The sequence below is a fragment of the Syngnathus floridae genome, chromosome 7, assembly GCF_059516105.1.
Source record: "Syngnathus floridae isolate MCC-2025c chromosome 7, RoL_Sflo_1.0, whole genome shotgun sequence".
Lineage (NCBI taxonomy): Eukaryota > Metazoa > Chordata > Actinopteri > Syngnathiformes > Syngnathidae > Syngnathus > Syngnathus floridae.
The window spans coordinates 8244323-8263817 of NC_142419.1; the positions used below are offsets into that span (position 1 = coordinate 8244323).

Here is a 19495-nt window from a genome sequence, read left to right on the forward strand (position 1 = left end):
TATTCATAGTACTCGAGAGTTTTACAGTAATATTGTCTGACATGTCAGACACTAATTCCTTTGGAACCAAAAGTTAACCCTTGAGTGTCAATCTACTGTTCATGTTACTACTAAACTTCTGTTCAGAGTGTTGGGCAGTTTATTTTCAGTTTTTAATGTTTTGTTACTATTTTTTTGTCTTCTCCTTCCAGTTTGGACTGATTAGTTTTACCTGTCATATCCACTTTCTCCTTACGTTCGTCCTATGTTTATATGTGCCATCAAAATATTCGTCAGTACTTTTTGTATTTGCAAATTGTCTTCTATTAGTATTCAATTTGCTTTGGTCTTGTCATGCACTACTTACTCCACAACGTGATTCATCAACTTGTAGCTTTTGTGATAGAATAAAATATACTAAATGCCAGTTACATCAGAAACAGCAGGTTTAAGGTCCAGATTTGTGCATTTAGTAGAAATTTAAAAGTAACATGAAAAATAATATTTCAGTTCAGATGCTTAGATTTCCATTAAATCCCATCAGATCCACTTGTAATTTGTTCTGCTTGTAACTGAAAGCTGGTACATATCGTTTTTTTTAATTAAAGAATCAGCAACAATTCTCTGTTTTGTACCTCGATGTCCCATGTCTTGATTGTGCCCACCCGATCTGCTGTGACTAAAAGCTTTCCACAGGGACTGACATTCATGACGACAGAGCCCAGCTGTGCCTCGTGAGCCATGAAGTGTCCCAGTAGACGGCCGTGGACCGTGTTCCAGAGCCTGACCAGACTAGAACTGCCACATGACACCAAGTCAGCACCACCTTAGGGGAATACAAATATCAGAAATAACCTGTTTTGGGGGGAAAAGACGATAGTTGTTGTGTGCAACATTATGCTTTTTAATATAACAATGGAGAACTATTTTATTTTGGCTATAACTTAAAGTAATAAGATAACAATAAAGTCATATTATTTTGAAAATAAAGTTGTGAATGCATGAATATGAATGCAATGCAGCAGATTGAGCCCAGTAACCGCCCTCCTCCGTCTTTGGAGATAAACCATGAATTCCGCAGCCACTGTCATTAAATATTTGTTAAAACATTACTAGTTAATGGCAGAAATAACAAAACAGCAACAAAAGAGGCACGATCCATGTTCACTTCAAATAATTTCCTCAATGCTTCTCATTTTAACACTAGAAACTGCAGCTCTAATGTCCTTTTTTTAAGTTTCAATTTCATGCACTCAATATTACAACATTATTATTATTATTATTATTATTATTATTATTATTGTTATTATTATTGATATAAATGCCAAAGCTACATCTGTTTCAGGCATTTTGCTACAACACGTGAAGAAATATACATTGACAACCCATGCAAAAAAACTGATAATACCAGAGTAAATTTTGCTCAGTCTACCTTTTGCTATTTGTGCAGATGTACGACCTTGTAAAAACGACAACATAGAGATGGTGTCAAGGGAATGCTTTGTTTGCCCTGGGAGAGGAAAAAAAATGACTGTAGAAGACACAAGAGTATTTTGGGGAACACATGCAACAAAGGTGGCTCTTATTTAAACAAATGATAAAATGTTTCTACACATTTATGCATCAGTTTTCTAGGCCACCATGCTGTCTCGCTACAAATCTAAAATACCTCACATTGAAGCGCTTTTGTACGAACACCTGAACAAGTAGTGTGTGTGTTTGTGTGTGTGTCTGTGTGTGTGTGTGTGTGTGTGTGTGTGTGTGTGTGTGTGTGTGCGTGTGTGTGTGAGTGCACATGAGACCGAGCTGCTTACTGAATTCTTCATGTTTAGCCGGCAGCTGTAGTTTCCTCAGAGCTTTTTCTGTGTTGTTGTTCCACACTATAATCTCTCCATCGCGGCTTCCTGCACAAAAATAGATAGGCTAATAGCCTTTCTACAATCATCATCATCATATGAAAAATATTCATTAAACTGAGTATGAAGACAACTTTAAAAGAACACGACTTTAAAGATACAACATAACTCCAACTACAAACGCTCCATCATGCATGCTCATAAATAAAGCAATTATAATTAGTATTTTACAGGTGGTTACTGGAGGTGAGAGGGATTGTCAAAAACAACAGTTTGCCTGCATTATTCAGACAGCCCAAATCCATTTGCTGCATTACCATTACAATTGTGTCGGGAGACAGAGGAAGGTAATGTTTCTTTTAAGTGCGGTTGGTCATCATGCTGTGGTTATAAAATGACAGAAGTTAACTCACCAAACTCAGTACTTGAGTTGTTGGTTTCTACTGAGTAGTTACTTGAAGGATTGTCTTCTACTTTTATTTTAATTATATAACTCCAAAGAAACATTACAATCACTTGAGTACAATTTTGGCTTCTTTACCCACCTCTTATTACAACTGTCTTGGGGGAGGCTAGTGCCAAGAGACTACTTTAAAGTTAGTTGATGAGCTTCACGAAGACAAATGTATTTCCTTGAGCTGCCATCTTGTGCATCGATTGGGCAATTATGAACGTTTTTAGGGGGTTCTATAAACTGGTAATAGACTTTCACTATACTTCACTATATTTCACCAAATATGTCTCCTCACCCTCAAGGGTAATAGAGCCAACCAAAATGACAGGCCTAATCATGTTCTTAAATACTACCTTTGCGCCAAAAGGACTGCAGCATAATTATGCCACAACAGTAAAAGCCATCCCAAGTTATCAAATCAAAGAAATGGTCAAGAAAGATGAGGAAATTGAGTTTATCCATCCATCCATCCATCCATCCATCCATCCATCCATCCATCCATCCATCCATCCATCCATCCATCCATCCATCCATCCATCCATCTTCTTCCACTTTAGAAAATAGTATTCATGAAATAGATTATTTGCATTCATCTGACCAAGTTCTCAAGAGCTATCAATATAGTGAGGCTTCTTGGCTGAGTGAGAGCCGGTTATGAATGGAAAGAAATAAGAAAATAAGAACCCCCACCTAACCACAGATTCAATGTAAAAATAAAACAAAAATTCAACATTAATTGATAGATCCAATGATATTTTTCCAATCATGACATAAATCTGATAACAAGAAAACTCTGAGGAAAACCAAAAGGAATTTGGGGGCAAAGTTTCCAAACTTACTTAAGAATCTCCTGAATCGAGCTTTTGTTCCAGCACAAACCATTAATTACTTCCAAAGCCCTTTCCCTGCAGCGCTGAGAACACCCATTCTTATCTTAGTTTCCCCCTGCAGCCCTAACTTTATCTTTCTCCTTACTTATCTCAAGAGCTGTTGTGTCTAAAGCCGAATGAAGCAGGTGTGCAACGTATGCCTGCACTCTGCGACACGGGAACTGAAGCCTAAAGTAATACAATTCAAGGTGTTCCCAAACATTCATTTTTTAAAAGCAAGCTCAAAATCTTGTTAACATACACAAAAGGGGTTTGGTTCTTTTTGCATTTTATACTACAATGAATATTAAAATGCACATCATTGGCAGAATTTCATTACACTGTGCGGCATATGTACGACCGTCATTAAGTCAAGCATTGATATTTGCGTGAGATGTGAATAAAAATGAATTCATGTTTGGAAATGAAGTGAAGTAAGTGTTGTGCAATATGCAGCTCCAGTGTCTCTATGGAGTCATCTTCATTTTAGTGATTTCGTTTAAGGCAACCGTGGCATAACATGTTCACTTTGACTCCTAATCTTGTCCTTCAATGCAAGTTATTGTGTCACAGTGTTGCACCCATCAGGCACCCAAAATAATGTCTGTCTGTTTAATCATGCATGCAGTCACTCATGAAAGCAACGGTATGTAGAGAATGACTCCTTTCATAACAAGCACACTTCATTTCATCAGCGCATAATTGCTCCTTGTTATTTCACTTAAGTGCTTTTCGCTGAATTATTTTCATTTCCAAATCTTCTCCTTCTCTTTTCATCTCTACATTCCTCTCCGTAATGCCCACCCCCACAGACCCATTATTAATTCAAGTCATTAAAGTTTAACTTACAAAGAAAAGAGAAGGATGATACATAGTTAGACAAGCACTTTTATGACAATGCATATGCATACTATTAAATGAAAGTCTACTTTGAGCAAGTAACTTGGGAGGAAGTTATGAAAGTACTTTATTAGATTAGTGCCAATAGATTTTGGCATTTAAATTCATCATAAGCAACAGACCATGGCGATTCTCGGATCTCACCTTTAGAATCGGAAGTAGAATGTCAAGATATAATACCTTCTATGTGTCATGTGAAAGATTAATTAACAACAATCACTCATTAAGTAGTTTTGGCCGACGTATCATATTCACACAAGAAAGGCAGTTTATTATTGACATACAACATCTTGTGAGTTGACTAAACTTAAAATGTAATACATTGTTTTAACAAATGATCAAATAAATGCACTTTAAGTATGTTATTTTTTTAACAAACAAAAAAAAAAAACCAGCATGCACACACCTGTGACTAGAGTCTGTGGAGGTTGAAAGGCAGCACAGAGCACTTCAGCGCGATGATGAACACCGCCCTTCCACTCTGATGGGTCAACGTGAGACTTGGAGAAGGAATGCCGGCGGAATACTGTCAGCATCCTACAGCAGGAAACAGCAAGAGGGCCAGTGAGGCGTGGAAAAAAAACACACTCAAAAGACTGATAACGGATGAAATGTGGATGGGTGGGATGTGGATGTTACACAAGGAAAACCACGCTCCGGTGGGATGTGGATGTTAGACAAGGAAAACCACGCTCAGATTGCAGAAAGCACATTCATTGAAAACAAAGTTTTGAAAGTTAGCTATTGCTTGGGTACTGATTAGTTCAAAGGAATGCCAGTTTGATACAACAAATATATCACACTCAACGCTCAAATGATCTTTGATTATCATTTTCTGAACAATAAATAATATTTATTCACACTGCACTTTGTCAAGTGATAGCACAGGAAAAAAAATCAGAATCAGATAGTAAGTTTTTTAAGTAGACTATACTTAATAATGTGTCTGGATCCAGATTAACAAACTCATCATGAGACTCAGACATGCTGAAAAATAAAACCCATGTCCCTGTCTCCCATTTTCACAAGCCACCATTTTCTTCTTTGAGACAGAAACCGTCCTTTTTTGTTGTTGATAACTTCAGACACTTTTGAAATGTTTTCAGGCTCTGAGACGCTATTGCTGTGTAAACAACTGCTCAAAATGGCACTTCTGAAATACCTCTCCCAACCCATGACCAGGAGGCTTGTCCTCAGCAGCAGCATTTGCGAGATGGCCGCAGCCTTGCCCAGGGCAACGTTCATTCTGTGGAGGCAGCGGCCATTGAAATCCCACACCTGTGAGAGACAAGAGAAAGTTGAGCAAACACACTTTTTAATCTGTTTTGCCTTTAATAATAATCGAATCGTATAACCACAGGATTCATGTTGATGAAATCTGCTTGTCAGGCGGGTGATTTAAAGTGTAGCGCTGACATGGCAGATTATTATTAGTTACTACATGCATAATTATCACTCCCATCAAGGACTTGTTTGTGTTTTCCCACTGTTGGGTTGTTTTGAAGAGCCCAGTGCATTATGGATTGGATCTGCATGATAGAGCTAAAAATAGATTTTTATGGAGGGGAGCACATCAAATACATAACTAAGTTCAAGACACTGTGATAAAGTGTGTGCATGTTCACTAACTTTAACCTCTCCATCACTGCCTGCAGTGAACAGCCGTGTCTGCGTGCCATCTAAAGCCATGGTGGTGATGTCGGCATTTCCATGGCAACGGTGGATTTGCTTAACCTTTTGGCCCGTGTCAGCCAGCCAGCAGATCACAGAGGAGCCAGTGTCGCTGCTTATTACCTGCAGCGAGAGAGAGAAAGTCAGAGGATATCAATCATTGAAAGCAGTTTGCTCTGTGCTATGTGGTGAGAAATGATGACTATTAATGATTGTGCTACGTGCTGAGAAATTGAGATTTTTAATGATTTTGACGCATCATGCATGCATCACATCTTCTGCCATGCTAAATCCGAGGAAAATTATTATAATGTTGCTGTCAAATGCCAATGGATCAAAATGGTATTTTGTACCTTTTATCTTCTTTGCATTTAAGACATATTCAGTCTATATTTTTTAAATATTTCCAATTTGCACTTAACCTTATATTGTCAAGTTGGCCTCAGTGAAGCACAAAAGTCACCGTGTTTTGTTTGCAATTAGTCCGTCCATCGGCCCATTTGTTCGGCTAGCATTGGTCAGTCGGTCAGTTGTTCAGTTTATCAGTCGATTCACTGAAACATCTGTCAGTCAGTGAGTCAGTCCATCCATGCATCAGATTGTCAATCAAGCCGACCATCGGTCAGTCGATCAGCATGTAGGTCGGTAAGGCTATCCGTCCACTCAACAGTCTGTCAGTTAGTCCGTCCATCCATCGATCTGTCAAGTTTTTCAGTTTATCAGTCCATGCATTGGTCCCAGTCATCAATGCATCTGTCAGTTCACCAGTCAGTCAATCATTTGAACGTTGTTACGTTAGTTGATGCATCAGTCTACTAAGCAGTCCCTCCTTCCGTCCGTCCATCAGTCTGTCAGGCAATGCATCCATCCACATATCCATCAATCTGTCAGTCCATCAATCAAGTTCATCGGTTAGTAATTCCGTCTGTCAGTCTATCAGTGATTCAACTCATCTGTCAATCAGTTTGTCAACTCCATTGAATTGTATTCTGCTTTACATTATTAAATGTCTCTTATGGAATTCTGTACATAATGTACAATCATCCGCTTTGGATTTTATTTATCAGGTTTCAGTCTATCAATCTATTCAACTGTCCTTTCTTCTGTAAATCTGTCTGTCAGGCAATCTATCTGGGAGTTGATTATTCTGTCAGCCAATCAGTCTAACAGTCAGTTCATAAAGTTCTCACCCCAACTGTCTGTCAGTTACTCCATCTCAGCAGCCTGTCTGTCTACAGTCCTGAGTTCTGCTTCAAATGATTGATCTGCTTCTGTGGGATACTGTACAGTTTCTACTGTACTAACCTAGTTAATGCTCAGTTCGGACATTTTATTCATCAATTTGCCTACGCAGGAAGTCCAACCATTCATCCACATGTTCTTCCTTTTCACTGCACACCAAACCCGTACATGTCTGAAAAGGCTGTTGTAAAGCACACAGGTGACAGGGTGCTCGTGACTGCCGGGCCTCATCTCCTCCTTCGTGCTCTCCAGCAAGACAAGCACGCTATTGAAGGTGAGCAGCAGGAGTTGGCGCTCTTCGATCAGGAGCAGGAGTGTGCGCGTGTCATCCTGCGTCGCTGGGAAAACACCATCCAGGCGATGAATACAGAGCTGACTTGAAACATCCCATAAACACAGAACCTGAAAACACACAAAATGGATGCTGGGAGTTTATACTACGATGCAAGTTTGACTGCATTTACACAAATAAACTGCAAGAATATTTTGACACTAATCTACAAATGATCAGTGTAACGAAAAATGGCCAAAGATGGATGACCGCTCAACCCCAGTTTCTGCACTGCATGCCTCAGAGTGCCTCTTAATGAGAAGTCTGCCATATTGGTTTACGGCACCAAACAAGATGAATGTCTCTGGTGCAGGAACACTTCCAGAGGAAAGTGTGGTAAAGCTTTCAAAGCTTCTTGCAGTGGCAGATGGTGTTTAAGGAGAAGGCAGATGGAACATAAATCACCTCTAAAATATTTATTCCCCTCAGAAAATCCAAAAGAGCAGGCAAACATGCACAATGTTGCAACAGGAGGGAGAAAGAGTGGCAACATCATCATTTGTGCAACAGAAAGAAAGCAGACTGAGAAGAAAATGTGCTCATAATTTTAATAAATGGAGGCAACAGTGTGAAACAAATCTTCTTATTCCTCTGCAGTAAGGTATCAAAATTAATAATACAAGGATTCTCAGTAGCTATTTTTCTTTACTGTGCGCGCACACACACACACACACACACACACACACACAGATACGCATACACACATTTACACACACTTATACCTTATCTCGGGAGTAGCTTAGTAGTTGTTTTTTCTTCTGCAGGAAGCAAACCGCCGTAACTGGGGCTACGTGTCCATTGAGTATGTACACTGGCTTGGCGGTCACGTGGGCGTTCCACAACAGAACCTGATGATCCAAACCTGCAGTGGCTACATGCAACACCAATGAGAGAATGTAAAGATTATCTTCAAATGTTTTCACTACACACACACACACACACACGCACGAGTTTATTAAGATGGCCTGTTATATGTAAACAGGAATCTCGCAGGGGCAAAAGGGGAAACAATACAAAAAAATGATGGGCATGGATGCTGTCATAGCAGTCATTTTATCAGAACTGGACAGAGAACACATTTTTTTATTTGCCAAATAGTATAACTGTATTGGATGTTGATCTCGGCAGTTGTCCCCTGACGACAAAGCATTCATTCAATGTCTTTTTACACTTGCACTATTAAAGCATACCTTTGAGAGACATATTTGTGAGCCAAACCATATGGCGTGCCAGTACACAAACATCATATGCAATAAATTCAACATTATTTTCTATGCTTAAGTTTTAGTAGTGGAACAGATGGTGATAGATGTGCTCAGATTATTGCATTATGTTTTTTAGTTCAAGTAGAAATTGTAAATAAATCCGAATTTGCAGATGGGCTTATAACTACAGCCCCTCATAACTGAATTAATTTACTTACCAATCATCTTAAGTTCGTGGTGGTAGTCTATGTCCCAGACTCCTCTGTTTGTAAACAAAGAGGTCACTTGTAGGCGCTTGCTGTCCTTCGCCTTCCAGCCAATCACTATGCTGCTTTGTGGCTCGGTGCTACACGACACGAAGGCTTCCAGTGAGTCCAAGTAAAGCACTGTGGGATATAACAAAGCAAGTATGATGAAGATCAATGCCAGATAACTCTTACGAAAAAGACATCTTCATAGAGAGGAGACTGCTATTGAACCAGTGATGTGCTGGTTATACCACAAAAAAGTCATGTGCAGTTTTGTAGTCCAATGCTGTGTGACTTAGACCACAACAATAAGTCAAATGTATTAGACAATGCCAAATTACTATTATAAAGATAATCAGTGGACTGACGACACAGCAGGACAGAAGGATAAGGTCAAATGTAAGGAACAAACCGAAATATTGCCTTATATTAAGTATAAAATCAACAATAGATAGAAAAACATTGCCATCTTATTGCCCCTCGCCTCCCCTTTACGTACACTTAGTTTATAAATGAGACGAAATATTACAATGGATACAAGACTTGTGCAGTGGCTAATCGGTTCCATGTATTTATTATTTGCCATTGAGACTAAATACTAATTTTCAATCGATTGAGATGGAAGCTGCTTCAACTGAGGCTCAGCAAATCATTTTCACTGCAACAAACAAGAGGTGTCAAATCCAGATCCAGAAAGTAGAAATCCAGCCAAAAACTAAATATAAAACATCTCTGCTATAGTTCATGATGATGACATTGTGGTCATTGCTTTTATTCGGATTGGATACCTCCCCCCAGATGCTTTAGTTGTATATTTTTAAAAGACATCCACTCTACTTAATATGTGTTGACCACAAATCTACCATAGAGAAAAACAACCTCCACAGAGGAAAATTAGCGGCTTTCATTTGCTCGTTGGTATTACAGAAAAACTAATGGACCTTGCGTCATCATCCATCTCAATAAACACGTTGATTGAGGACATCTGAATTGGAATGCAAACACCTCCATCAGAGACAGCTCGGCTGACAAATAACATTGACGTGCCGAGATTGCATGTGACAGTCACGGGTCGAAGGTTACCGCCAAAATTATTTACGTCTGATTATTTTCCATTCATCTTAACATTTCTTTTCCACTTTGTGAGTCAAAATATGGGTAGATTTCTCAGTGAGACGTGTGACTCATCACTGATTAATGACTTCTTCCCTCTTTGACTGACATACAAATCATGGTCTTTGTGACCCACAACAGCTGCTTCAGCCTGATTAATAAGCACATGTCATTTTACTTTCATTTCTCAGAATTTGGAATCGAATGAGGAAGCGCAAGGGATTAAATCAACCCTCTTGTTCTGAGGGCAAATTATACCGAACACTCGGGTCTCAACATTCATCAGAGTGCATTCGGCAAGCGCAAACGCGATACTTCCTCCGAGACAGCTTCCATGCCCCCCTGGGTGTGTGACAATCCCAATTTCTTCCTAATTCCCTCACAATTGAGCCCCAACATATCCCACCCAACTCACTCTAGTGGCCCAGCCATAGCTAATGGTAAGACTCCCACTGGTACCGCAGGGTGTGCAACTTCAAAAAGAACAGAACCAGCACCCAGAGGTATGCAAACACACACACTCCACTGAGGCAGACACAAACAAAACTCCCCCATGGTTTTTCACACTCGCAATCCACACACACTGCCTGAAAAATTGCAATTAGCAACCACTTTCAATGCGTCGGCTTTGTCGCCTTTGTTTTCCCATTGGTTGTGCTTATTTATGAGTTTATTCTTCTTTCTCCCCCTCATTGGGATCTATCTCTCTCTGCCAAGTTGGTCTCGGAACGATGCAACTGCTGACTCATCATTAAACAGCCCAATGACTCTAAAGGAGAGATGGAGCTGAATGATGCAAGCGATCAATGATACAATAAAGCGACCTCTTTGTCACCCGGGATGAGCTGAAGTGAGAGAGTCCCATGAGGACAGACCTCCAGCTCAAACTTCATGCCAGCAGTCAAAAGTCTGGCTGAGGAATTAGATGACTCATGACTCACCCCCTCAACCCCTGCTGTATTTGCTGTTATTGTAGTAATACTGAATAAGTGTCAGTGTTGACACTGTTGTGCTTGTGTCAAGGTGAAACATCTCAACAGATTCGGAATACTTATGTCCTTGCCATATCTGGTTTTCTATTTTATTTCATTTGCATTTTTTCTCAGACGTTTGCAAGAATGTAAATGATTCCTAATAAGGCTGCAACAGAACAAAAACAAGTACATGATCATTTCCGACTGTGCACCATGCAAAGTTTCAGCATAAAATGATGCAACTTTTGTTGCATGTTGATGATTCTCAGCGTTGTGTTACTTCACCACTTTCCATCATGTCAATAGGTGATTATGTAATGATATGAAACTTTGTGGACAGTTGGAATTTGTGGCATGTGCATGAATTGTTTTTTCTATTGCCGCTCGACCTGTTAATCATAGCCGCTTTGCATGATGAACTTGCCCCCCCACCCCCGGTTGAGCAGCCATCTGTAGGGGTACTTGGAGAGATGCCTGGTGATGCAGTATGTGCATGTGTTACAGAGTGAATGTAAATGTCAAGACTGAGGCAGAATCATTTAATCTAACCTAAAAGTACTAAACAGCCACTCTATAGCCAGCAAATTAAAGTTCCAGACATCAATCCACAAACTGTTCACAAACAGTAACTGACTAGTATTCATGCATAATGCTTAAGACTACCTAAAGAGTAAGTAAGGGTTGCTTTCTTCGTCTTCTTGCCTATCCTTATTTGCATGCATAATCACTGACTTCTTGATCTTGTCATCTGTCACCAATGAATCTAAAAGTCATTAGCGGTCAGGGTGAAAATATATTGGTGGACAGCATTTTTTTCAAAGCAAATATACATTGTGGGTGCAAAGGGCAGATGATACAAGTTCATCAACAGGCAACAGCAACTGAAGGTTTACTATTTATGCTGCACAACATGAGTACACAAAATGAACACGCAGCTTGTCTGGACCAACAGAAGACCACACAGGGTGCCAAACTGATTGCTCGGTAGTGATGTTCGGATCTATACCAAAATATCAATGCCGCGTTAGCAAGGTTTCCAATACCGCCATGCTACAATTTCACTATTTCCATGCATTTGTGAGATGTGTGTTCAAGAGTTGGGAGCAGTTGGAATCAATTGTTATCGAATTTCAGCTGTGCTGTAAGAAATACAATTTCAAAAGGGCTACAGTTTTAATAACATTGTGTTAACAGGAACTTATTTTTCTTCTGCCTTTCATTGTGTGCATGAGTGTTGACCAAACCTGCGGTGTAAAAATAAAAAAGTCTCAAACATATACATAGATCAGGCAAAGACCAGATATACTGGACTTCAATTTCTCATGCATTTTATTCCATATATACCTGCTTGTCATTGATCAGTAAAAAGGGTTTATTTCTTCAGCTGGTTGTTATATCAATAAGAATAATTTTCCAAGGACTCACTAAAACTGTAAAACAGAAAACTGATGGATTTACATCCCTTGTATGAACAGTTCAGCCTATTGGTGAATGTGGAATGAAGGATGTAACATTTGGAACTTTTTGGGTTACTTACTACGTATAGTGCGGACATCATGACAATGTACCAAAATATTAACATGACTCATTCTTTTTGACAATGTGATCGTTGTTAAAGCTTTAATGTGTGTGCTTGTACAATACCTTTCCTCACCCAGGCTGGCTTGTGTGCCTGATGTTGAACAATGTGACAGCAGTGATGCTTTCCTTTGAGCACATCATCCCATTGGACGATGACCGCAGAATCCGAGTCGGTCCACAGACTGCGTCGCTCAAACAAATACATCTGGACTGATGTGAAATGTAAAACGCTGACCTGGGAAAAAGACACATGACATTTTGGCATTCATACTTAGACCGTACTTTTTTTATCCACCTTATTTTTTTTGTGAGGAAACAAACCCCTTTTCTAATTGATCATTGGCCGCCATTACATCAAACAATGTCTTGAATGCCTTGTTGCGCTGCTGGCAGTTGTACTGACAAGCAGAAGAAGTTTCAATTGGGACGTCATGAGCATTGTTTTTAACTGGCCATGCCGAACGAGGAAAGCATGCTGTTTAGAGCCTCCAAATATTTCCAGCTTCTACCGGAGAATGAGGAATGCAGACAAATTAGTCTGAGTTGTTTGAAAAATACGACCATGACATTATAAATTTGCTGTTTTTCATTTAATACACGCACCACGACTTAACATTCGCTTTGAACTTAACATTTGCACAACTAGAGAAGAACCAAGAGTTTTCAGAAATAAAATGCTGGTTTGGCTAAACTTCATGCAAAGAATCATGGGGCGTAAGAATAAGGTGAATAATGTTATCCAGTTTTGTGCAGTGTGTCACCTGTCCACCAATGTCACCTATAGTGAGGATAGCCTGATCTGGCTTGGCGGCATTGGACCAATAGTCCAGACACCATGGAGTAAACCTTAAACCCTAGAAAAAGAGAAAACCAAACTATTTGTATATTTGAAGATTTTGGGACAGTATACATTTTAGAACACAAACGTTTAAGTGTTTCCAACTGCATTTTTATTCTATCAAGGCTGATTTGTGATGACAGAATGTTTTCAGATAAACTATTTGTGCTTTTTACCTGGACTTTATATTGGCAGCTGAAGTTCTCTTTAGATAATATGTCATAAAAACACACCTCCTTACTTGTAAATGACACAGCTATCTGTGGGGCAAGGAACAGGAATGAAATAAAAAGTCCCACATCCATACGATAGAATAATAAAAATTCTACACATTTTCATGCCATGCTTTCCAAGGCACCAAAATCCTGAACACAGACAAAGCTTTATAAGTAATGAGAATGAAAGACAAATTATATTATCGTGGAATATAATTAGTATAAATATCACAATGATTACAACACTTTTAAAGTAACTATTAAAGACTATGTGAATAATTGTTTGATATATTGTTGCTTATCCAAGCAAAATGAATAATAAAACATTATGGCCAAAAAATGTATTACAATAATTAATTTACTGTAAATGCATTAATACTCTATCATTAAACATAATAATACAATTATTCACAGGGGATCAGCTTGAATTTTCGGTGATGGTGCTGAATTAAATCACTTGATATAAAAAACTTTTTTTGAATCTACATAAGTAGTACGTCAATTTTGTGCTCGTCTTGTCATTGGAAATAAAAACATCACATCGGTAGCCGAAAATATATTTATGGGATTTGAATTTACATCAGTAGCGCAGTCACATTCAAAAAGTTGTGCCTAATTGTTTAATTTAAAATACCGAAGGAGACTGACTTCAGTGTACGCTCGAGTGGTTGTTGTGCGATCACCTTGTGTACGTTTTGCAACAGCACCACGTCCGTCACCCACAGGTCTTTGGGTCGGACTGTACAGTTAGGCAGTCGTTGGGTACTCAGAAGAGACATGTCTCTGCGGTCCCGCAGCCCCACAGATCCTCTTTTGCTCACAGTCATGTACTGACCCCAACTTGGCAGGTACAACACCTGAGTAGTGCAGATGGCATCATTTCCATTATTTATTTAGTTACTTATTTTTTTTAACTTGTATTTTGGGACAAGAAAGAAAAAATATATACGTAAATCGTGAGCTGTGCAAACAAATGTTGTTCTGGGCAAACATGGTAACACCCCAAAATGAATTATAGTAGTGGTTCTCAACTGTTGACGCCTTTTAACTCTTCGCTGACTTTTATTGAAATGAAGAACAAAAGACCATATATTGTTCAAACTTATCTTAATACACATGCTTATATGATCCAAGTGTCCTTCAAAGCATGTGAATAAAATCGGAGGATGAGCATGACAACCGTATTCAATAATTTTATATAATGCAATTAAATATTGCCCTTGGATTCAAACAAGCCACAGATTTTCATTTAGAACCAAACACTTATCTCTTCCATTTAGGGAAATGCAATATCAGTACAGGGGCATGATTAATAGATGGAAGAATTATGCTATAAAAACACCAATGGCATTTGTTATGTTTAAATGCTGCTGAAATTTGTGATTACACCGCGTTAGTTTGTGTTTAATCTGCACTAATAATCAAATGAGTTTGACGTAGTGCCAAAAGCATATTGCTGGCAAGGACTTCCATATCAGAGACTGAGCATTACTGTCTTTGTTTAATGAGTTTTCATATGGTTTGAGTACAGAGCAATTACTCCTGTAAATTGTCTTGGGCACAGATTTATAGCGAATATAGATACTGTACACGACATACCATATTACTTTTATGATGCATGCTTGTTTTACCATCTTATTTTACAAAAAAAAGAGCAAGTCTAATCAGGGATGTGTCTTAAACACCATATTGGACTCATTTTGCATCAAAATTCCATTCCTACAGTGATACTTAACGCAAATTTAAACAAAAATTTTAACGTGTCACGGAAGCAGCACTAAAGCGGTGGTAAAATCGGGATTACTGTAAATCTTTGTATGAAAAGCAGGTTAAGGCCGTTAATATAAAACAATCAAATGAAAAACAATGTGGTGAGCGAGGTTTCCTGCTTTGTGCCACGTTAAGTATTTTTACGGATGTTGTGCAAAGTAGTTCATTGGACGCCATTTGTAAACCTTGTCATGTTGTATGATACTGTCGTGAACAGAGGACCCACTGTAATTTTTTTCACTAGCTTTCTGACACCCACTCTGGGGAACTGGGAATCGTTACACAATCGTTGACCCTTTAAGTCAAACCGAATCACCTGTGCATGTCTGATTCTATCAGCCATTTGGTGAAAACCAAGTAACATTTTGACATTCTCAGGTTCAAAACACTGAAGTAGTGAACCATCACTTTATTCACAGCTGTCGGCACTTTGGAGCGGCCGGTTCATTTGCATACTAATTGATAGATGTTAAACTTTTGGGAGTCCAAAGCCACTTATCTTAAATGAGCAGAGACATTTAGATGAGAGACACTAATTCTTAAAAATGCTATACAGTCAGCAGACTGGAATCTCCATCATGTCAATGTCAAAGTGCTGCACATAACAGCTGCAAAGCATCGGGTCTGTAAATTAACATGCTGGCTCACTCACGCCAAACTGCCTTCAGGGCATTCAGGAGGACAGCCGCCTTTTACCTTTTGGACCGGGTCTCTATGGGGACAGGTCAGAGTGCGAGGCGGCTTCCAGTAAGGCACGCGTTTCACTCTGCTGTGGTTCAGCTTTTCAAATAGATCCTGCTGAAGAAAAGAGCATAGCCCATCCCAGTTCATCCGACCCTCTTCCTTCACAGAATCGCTGTCAGGGAAAAGGCCGTGGTGCCCCTGACTGACAGCGACGCGGTCAAACAACAGGCCGTACTCCTCTTTGGAGCCATGACCAACTGTTGAGCAGGCCAGACGGATGAATTCACTTCTGGACAAAGAGCGAGACACCCCCGGGGAGACCTGGTTCAAAATCAGCAGCATTGGAAGACTTTAAACACTTTACACCTGATTGATCAGAAACATCACAGATATCAATGCTGTCTACTTTACATAATTCTGCCTAAGTGTTTTCTGTATTTTGTGTTTGATATACATCCAATTGTAAGCAAGTAATGGTAACCAATTGGAAATGGTTATCAACCAAGTACCTGGTTTTTGGTTCTTCCAATACATTATTATATTATTAATATTATTATTATTATTATACTTTTTAAAATTTAGAGCGTATCCCTAATATCTCACCCAAAAGCCAAACATCACCTCCAGGATTATATATAATATTTAATAGACAGCAGTAATCAATTAATCGAAAAAGGACAAACTTGTGACAGTGTTGTGTGATGCCTGCAATCTCATTTTCCAAGTGCTGTACACTGTGCTTTGGATTTTAAGGCATTTTCAGAAAAGCTCAAAGGGTTACTATGGGATGCCACAGTAGGGCATCAATTCCTTTTTCACCTCCTTTGGTGCAGTAATGAGAGACTATTAGTAAAGTGAAAAAAGACTCACAAAGAACAGATTCTGTAGCTTCTTGTAGTCTTCTATGCTCATCCTGCTCTCACGCAGTGTCACCTCCATCCTGGCTGCCATGGTTACGCATCAGCCCTGTCATTCCATCAACAGCATACTGACACGTGTTTCAACACTGGAGACAAGTAATAAAAAGCCCGGTGAACTCGACGAAGACAATTAGATAGTTCCAGAGTCAGACTATAATAACTATTCACATGCTCCACAGTTGGTTGTCATGTCAACATAATGACGGGAAAGAGAAGCATCACAGAGGAGCACCTTTGTTAGCTGCTCTCACTGTCTATGTTGAATAGCTGCTCGGTGTCAACGCTTGGGTTCCTTTCTTGAAGCGGCGAAGGCTTGCTGTTCACGTTGCTTGAATAGCAGGTAATGTGAAATTGAAGCAGAATAGATAAGCAGCAGGAATTACACAACATATAAAGGTTTGCCATACTACACTGTGTAATGATTTAAAAGCACTGCTGGAGCCTGAAGCATAGGAGACATGATGGAAATATTCCTTTATCTAATAAGCTCTTCAAAGGGTGGTAAAAACAGGTTGACAGAAACATTTTACGAGGCAAATTCAGCACAAGTGGCATCAAACTGAGCAAAGATTTAGATGACAGGCCTTGTAATGAAAGCTAAAGTGGTCCCTTGCTGAAGCATGCATAAACTACTGCATGATATTATGCTGTTTTGTGGGAAGCGACTCACATTCATCAATAAGAGATTAGAAAGGCACAGTTGCTAATATCGTGGCTATACAGTAGGTGCAATAACTTCGCAAGCTACTAGAGGAAGAAAACGCTGCATGTGTGTGTGTGTGTGTGTGTGAGTCTGGGGGGGGGGGGGGGGGGTTGCAGTGTAAAATTGCACTTCATCACAATGAAAGCCATTTCTTAATATTTTAAAGGTAGGGAAGAGACGGTGATCTCAGCGAACTTGTTAAGATCCAATGTTATGCAGAGGGGTACTTATTACAATTTTATATACAAATCATATTATTTAGTCACAAGGGTAGAGTTGGGGGTGTAAAATATTTTCTTCTTCCTGGGGGAGCATAATATAAAATAACTGGGAAGCACTGGCCCAAGAGAATAACAAACTAATTACTGTCACAATGTAGATAAAAAAGTCACAATTTTCTAGTTGGCATATTGGTAATGTGTTTGCTAAAAAATATGTTCCTATTTATGTCTGTGTAGATTCTCAGTCATTAATAAGCAGAGATTGAATCAAGGAAACTGGACTGCAAATGCAACAATTCCTTAGAGTTCTTTACAACCTTTAAATAGTCTCAAAACACTGTTGAGCACAATCATTTGGATTAGCGCATTAACAAAAAATATTATTTTTGGGGAAACAAAAAAAAAACTGTTATCACAAAGAGGTTGTTTGAAACATTCCAATTATTCAGTAACAGTTGATGACTCGAAAATTATAGCATTCAATTTAAATAAACAAGTTGTGAAAATTAGAGAAGCCCCTCATTTGCATAATAATTTGAAACACAGTTTAGTTTGTAAAACTTTGAACAGCCCCTGCCAAGTCAACGGTAACCTGACTAAACCAAAGTCAGCCGAGTTGCTTTTAATCATTACATTTAAAAGAAAAAGATGGGACTAATTCGGACTTACCAAGTCATCAAAAGCCTGAGAGTTCAGTTTCTATGGTGAGCAGTCTCAGGGAAAATACACTCTTGTCTTTCAAATGTATTACAAATCTTCACCAGTGGCTTTTACTTCAGTCTTTGCATCCCGTGTTTTGTCTGATTCCAGGAGTACGCGCTTGGACCCTAGCGAGACTCAACACCATCAACCCAGAATGCGGCACAAACACACTCTCAAAGTGTTAACTAGGCAGACATGGTGACAAACACACACACAACTCTGTTCTTTTATTAGGCCTTCTTGCCAAAGACACATGCAAGTTTCCTGGCAACCAAGGAGTCAAAAAGAATTGCATTTGTTAGTACTGGCCCTATCATTTAGTTTCAAGACAATGAGTGTTCATTCACGGATTAGGCAGTAGAGAGCAACATCAACACACCAAGTGTACAGTAGTTACAGCACAAAACACAGTCTCAACATATTTAGAATATTGACAATAATAGCAAGAACATGGGCATCAGCGGGCCTTTCACTCACACACACACACACACACATATAGTTAAGAGTTTCATTGGTGGAGACTTTCTACAGTCAAGAGCGAGAACGTTCCTTGGGAACTAGTAAAGGAAAAAAACTTATTTCCAGAACACCAGTAACGGCTCATTCAACACAGATATGATCTCGTCCCTCCTTCCCTTCTGCCTCAGTAACCACAATCAGTTCCTCTGTGCAACTTAATGGCCTAGAATAACTTGAATTAGCCGATTACAGCGGTCGTCAACGGTGACAGGATCAGAAAATTAGGTCTCAGCAATTTCAATAAAAAAAGCTTTCAAAATTAACGCTATCACAATTGGATTACAGCACTGCATGTAGGAGCCAGCGTACGGCTCAAAATAGCCCCGCACAAATCCACCATGGAAAATCCACTATTATACTGGGAGAAGAATGAAGGTGTAGCAATAGGGGAAAATGCGTTCAGATCCTGCTACTGTACGGTGGAAGGAGAACGGAAGGGCAACGGAGAGGAAGTCGAGTACTTTCATGGCACACAAAGATTTACTTTGGAAAATGTTTCT

At 39.3% G+C, this 19495-nt stretch overlaps 1 protein-coding gene across 1 annotated transcript in view; it reads right to left on the minus strand.

The window, feature by feature from the left end:
* LOC148395013 (cilia- and flagella-associated protein 337-like) overlaps positions 1 to 16881 on the minus strand; it is a 29135-nt gene extending 12254 nt beyond the window's left edge. Inside the window, exons 1-15 of the mRNA XM_088381364.1 lie at positions 16801 to 16881; positions 15943 to 16251; positions 14160 to 14333; positions 13438 to 13521; positions 13185 to 13277; positions 12487 to 12658; positions 8726 to 8893; positions 8025 to 8173; positions 7140 to 7373; positions 5688 to 5852; positions 5221 to 5336; positions 4465 to 4595; positions 1794 to 1883; positions 1412 to 1489; positions 615 to 805 (exon numbers count right to left, since the gene is read on the minus strand). Of these exons, the coding sequence (XP_088237490.1) occupies positions 615 to 805; positions 1412 to 1489; positions 1794 to 1883; positions 4465 to 4595; positions 5221 to 5336; positions 5688 to 5852; positions 7140 to 7373; positions 8025 to 8173; positions 8726 to 8893; positions 12487 to 12658; positions 13185 to 13277; positions 13438 to 13521; positions 14160 to 14333; positions 15943 to 16251; positions 16801 to 16881 (2235 nt within the window). The remainder of the gene's footprint in view (positions 1 to 614; positions 806 to 1411; positions 1490 to 1793; positions 1884 to 4464; positions 4596 to 5220; positions 5337 to 5687; positions 5853 to 7139; positions 7374 to 8024; positions 8174 to 8725; positions 8894 to 12486; positions 12659 to 13184; positions 13278 to 13437; positions 13522 to 14159; positions 14334 to 15942; positions 16252 to 16800) is intronic.
* Positions 16882 to 19495: the final 2614 nt, after the last annotated feature.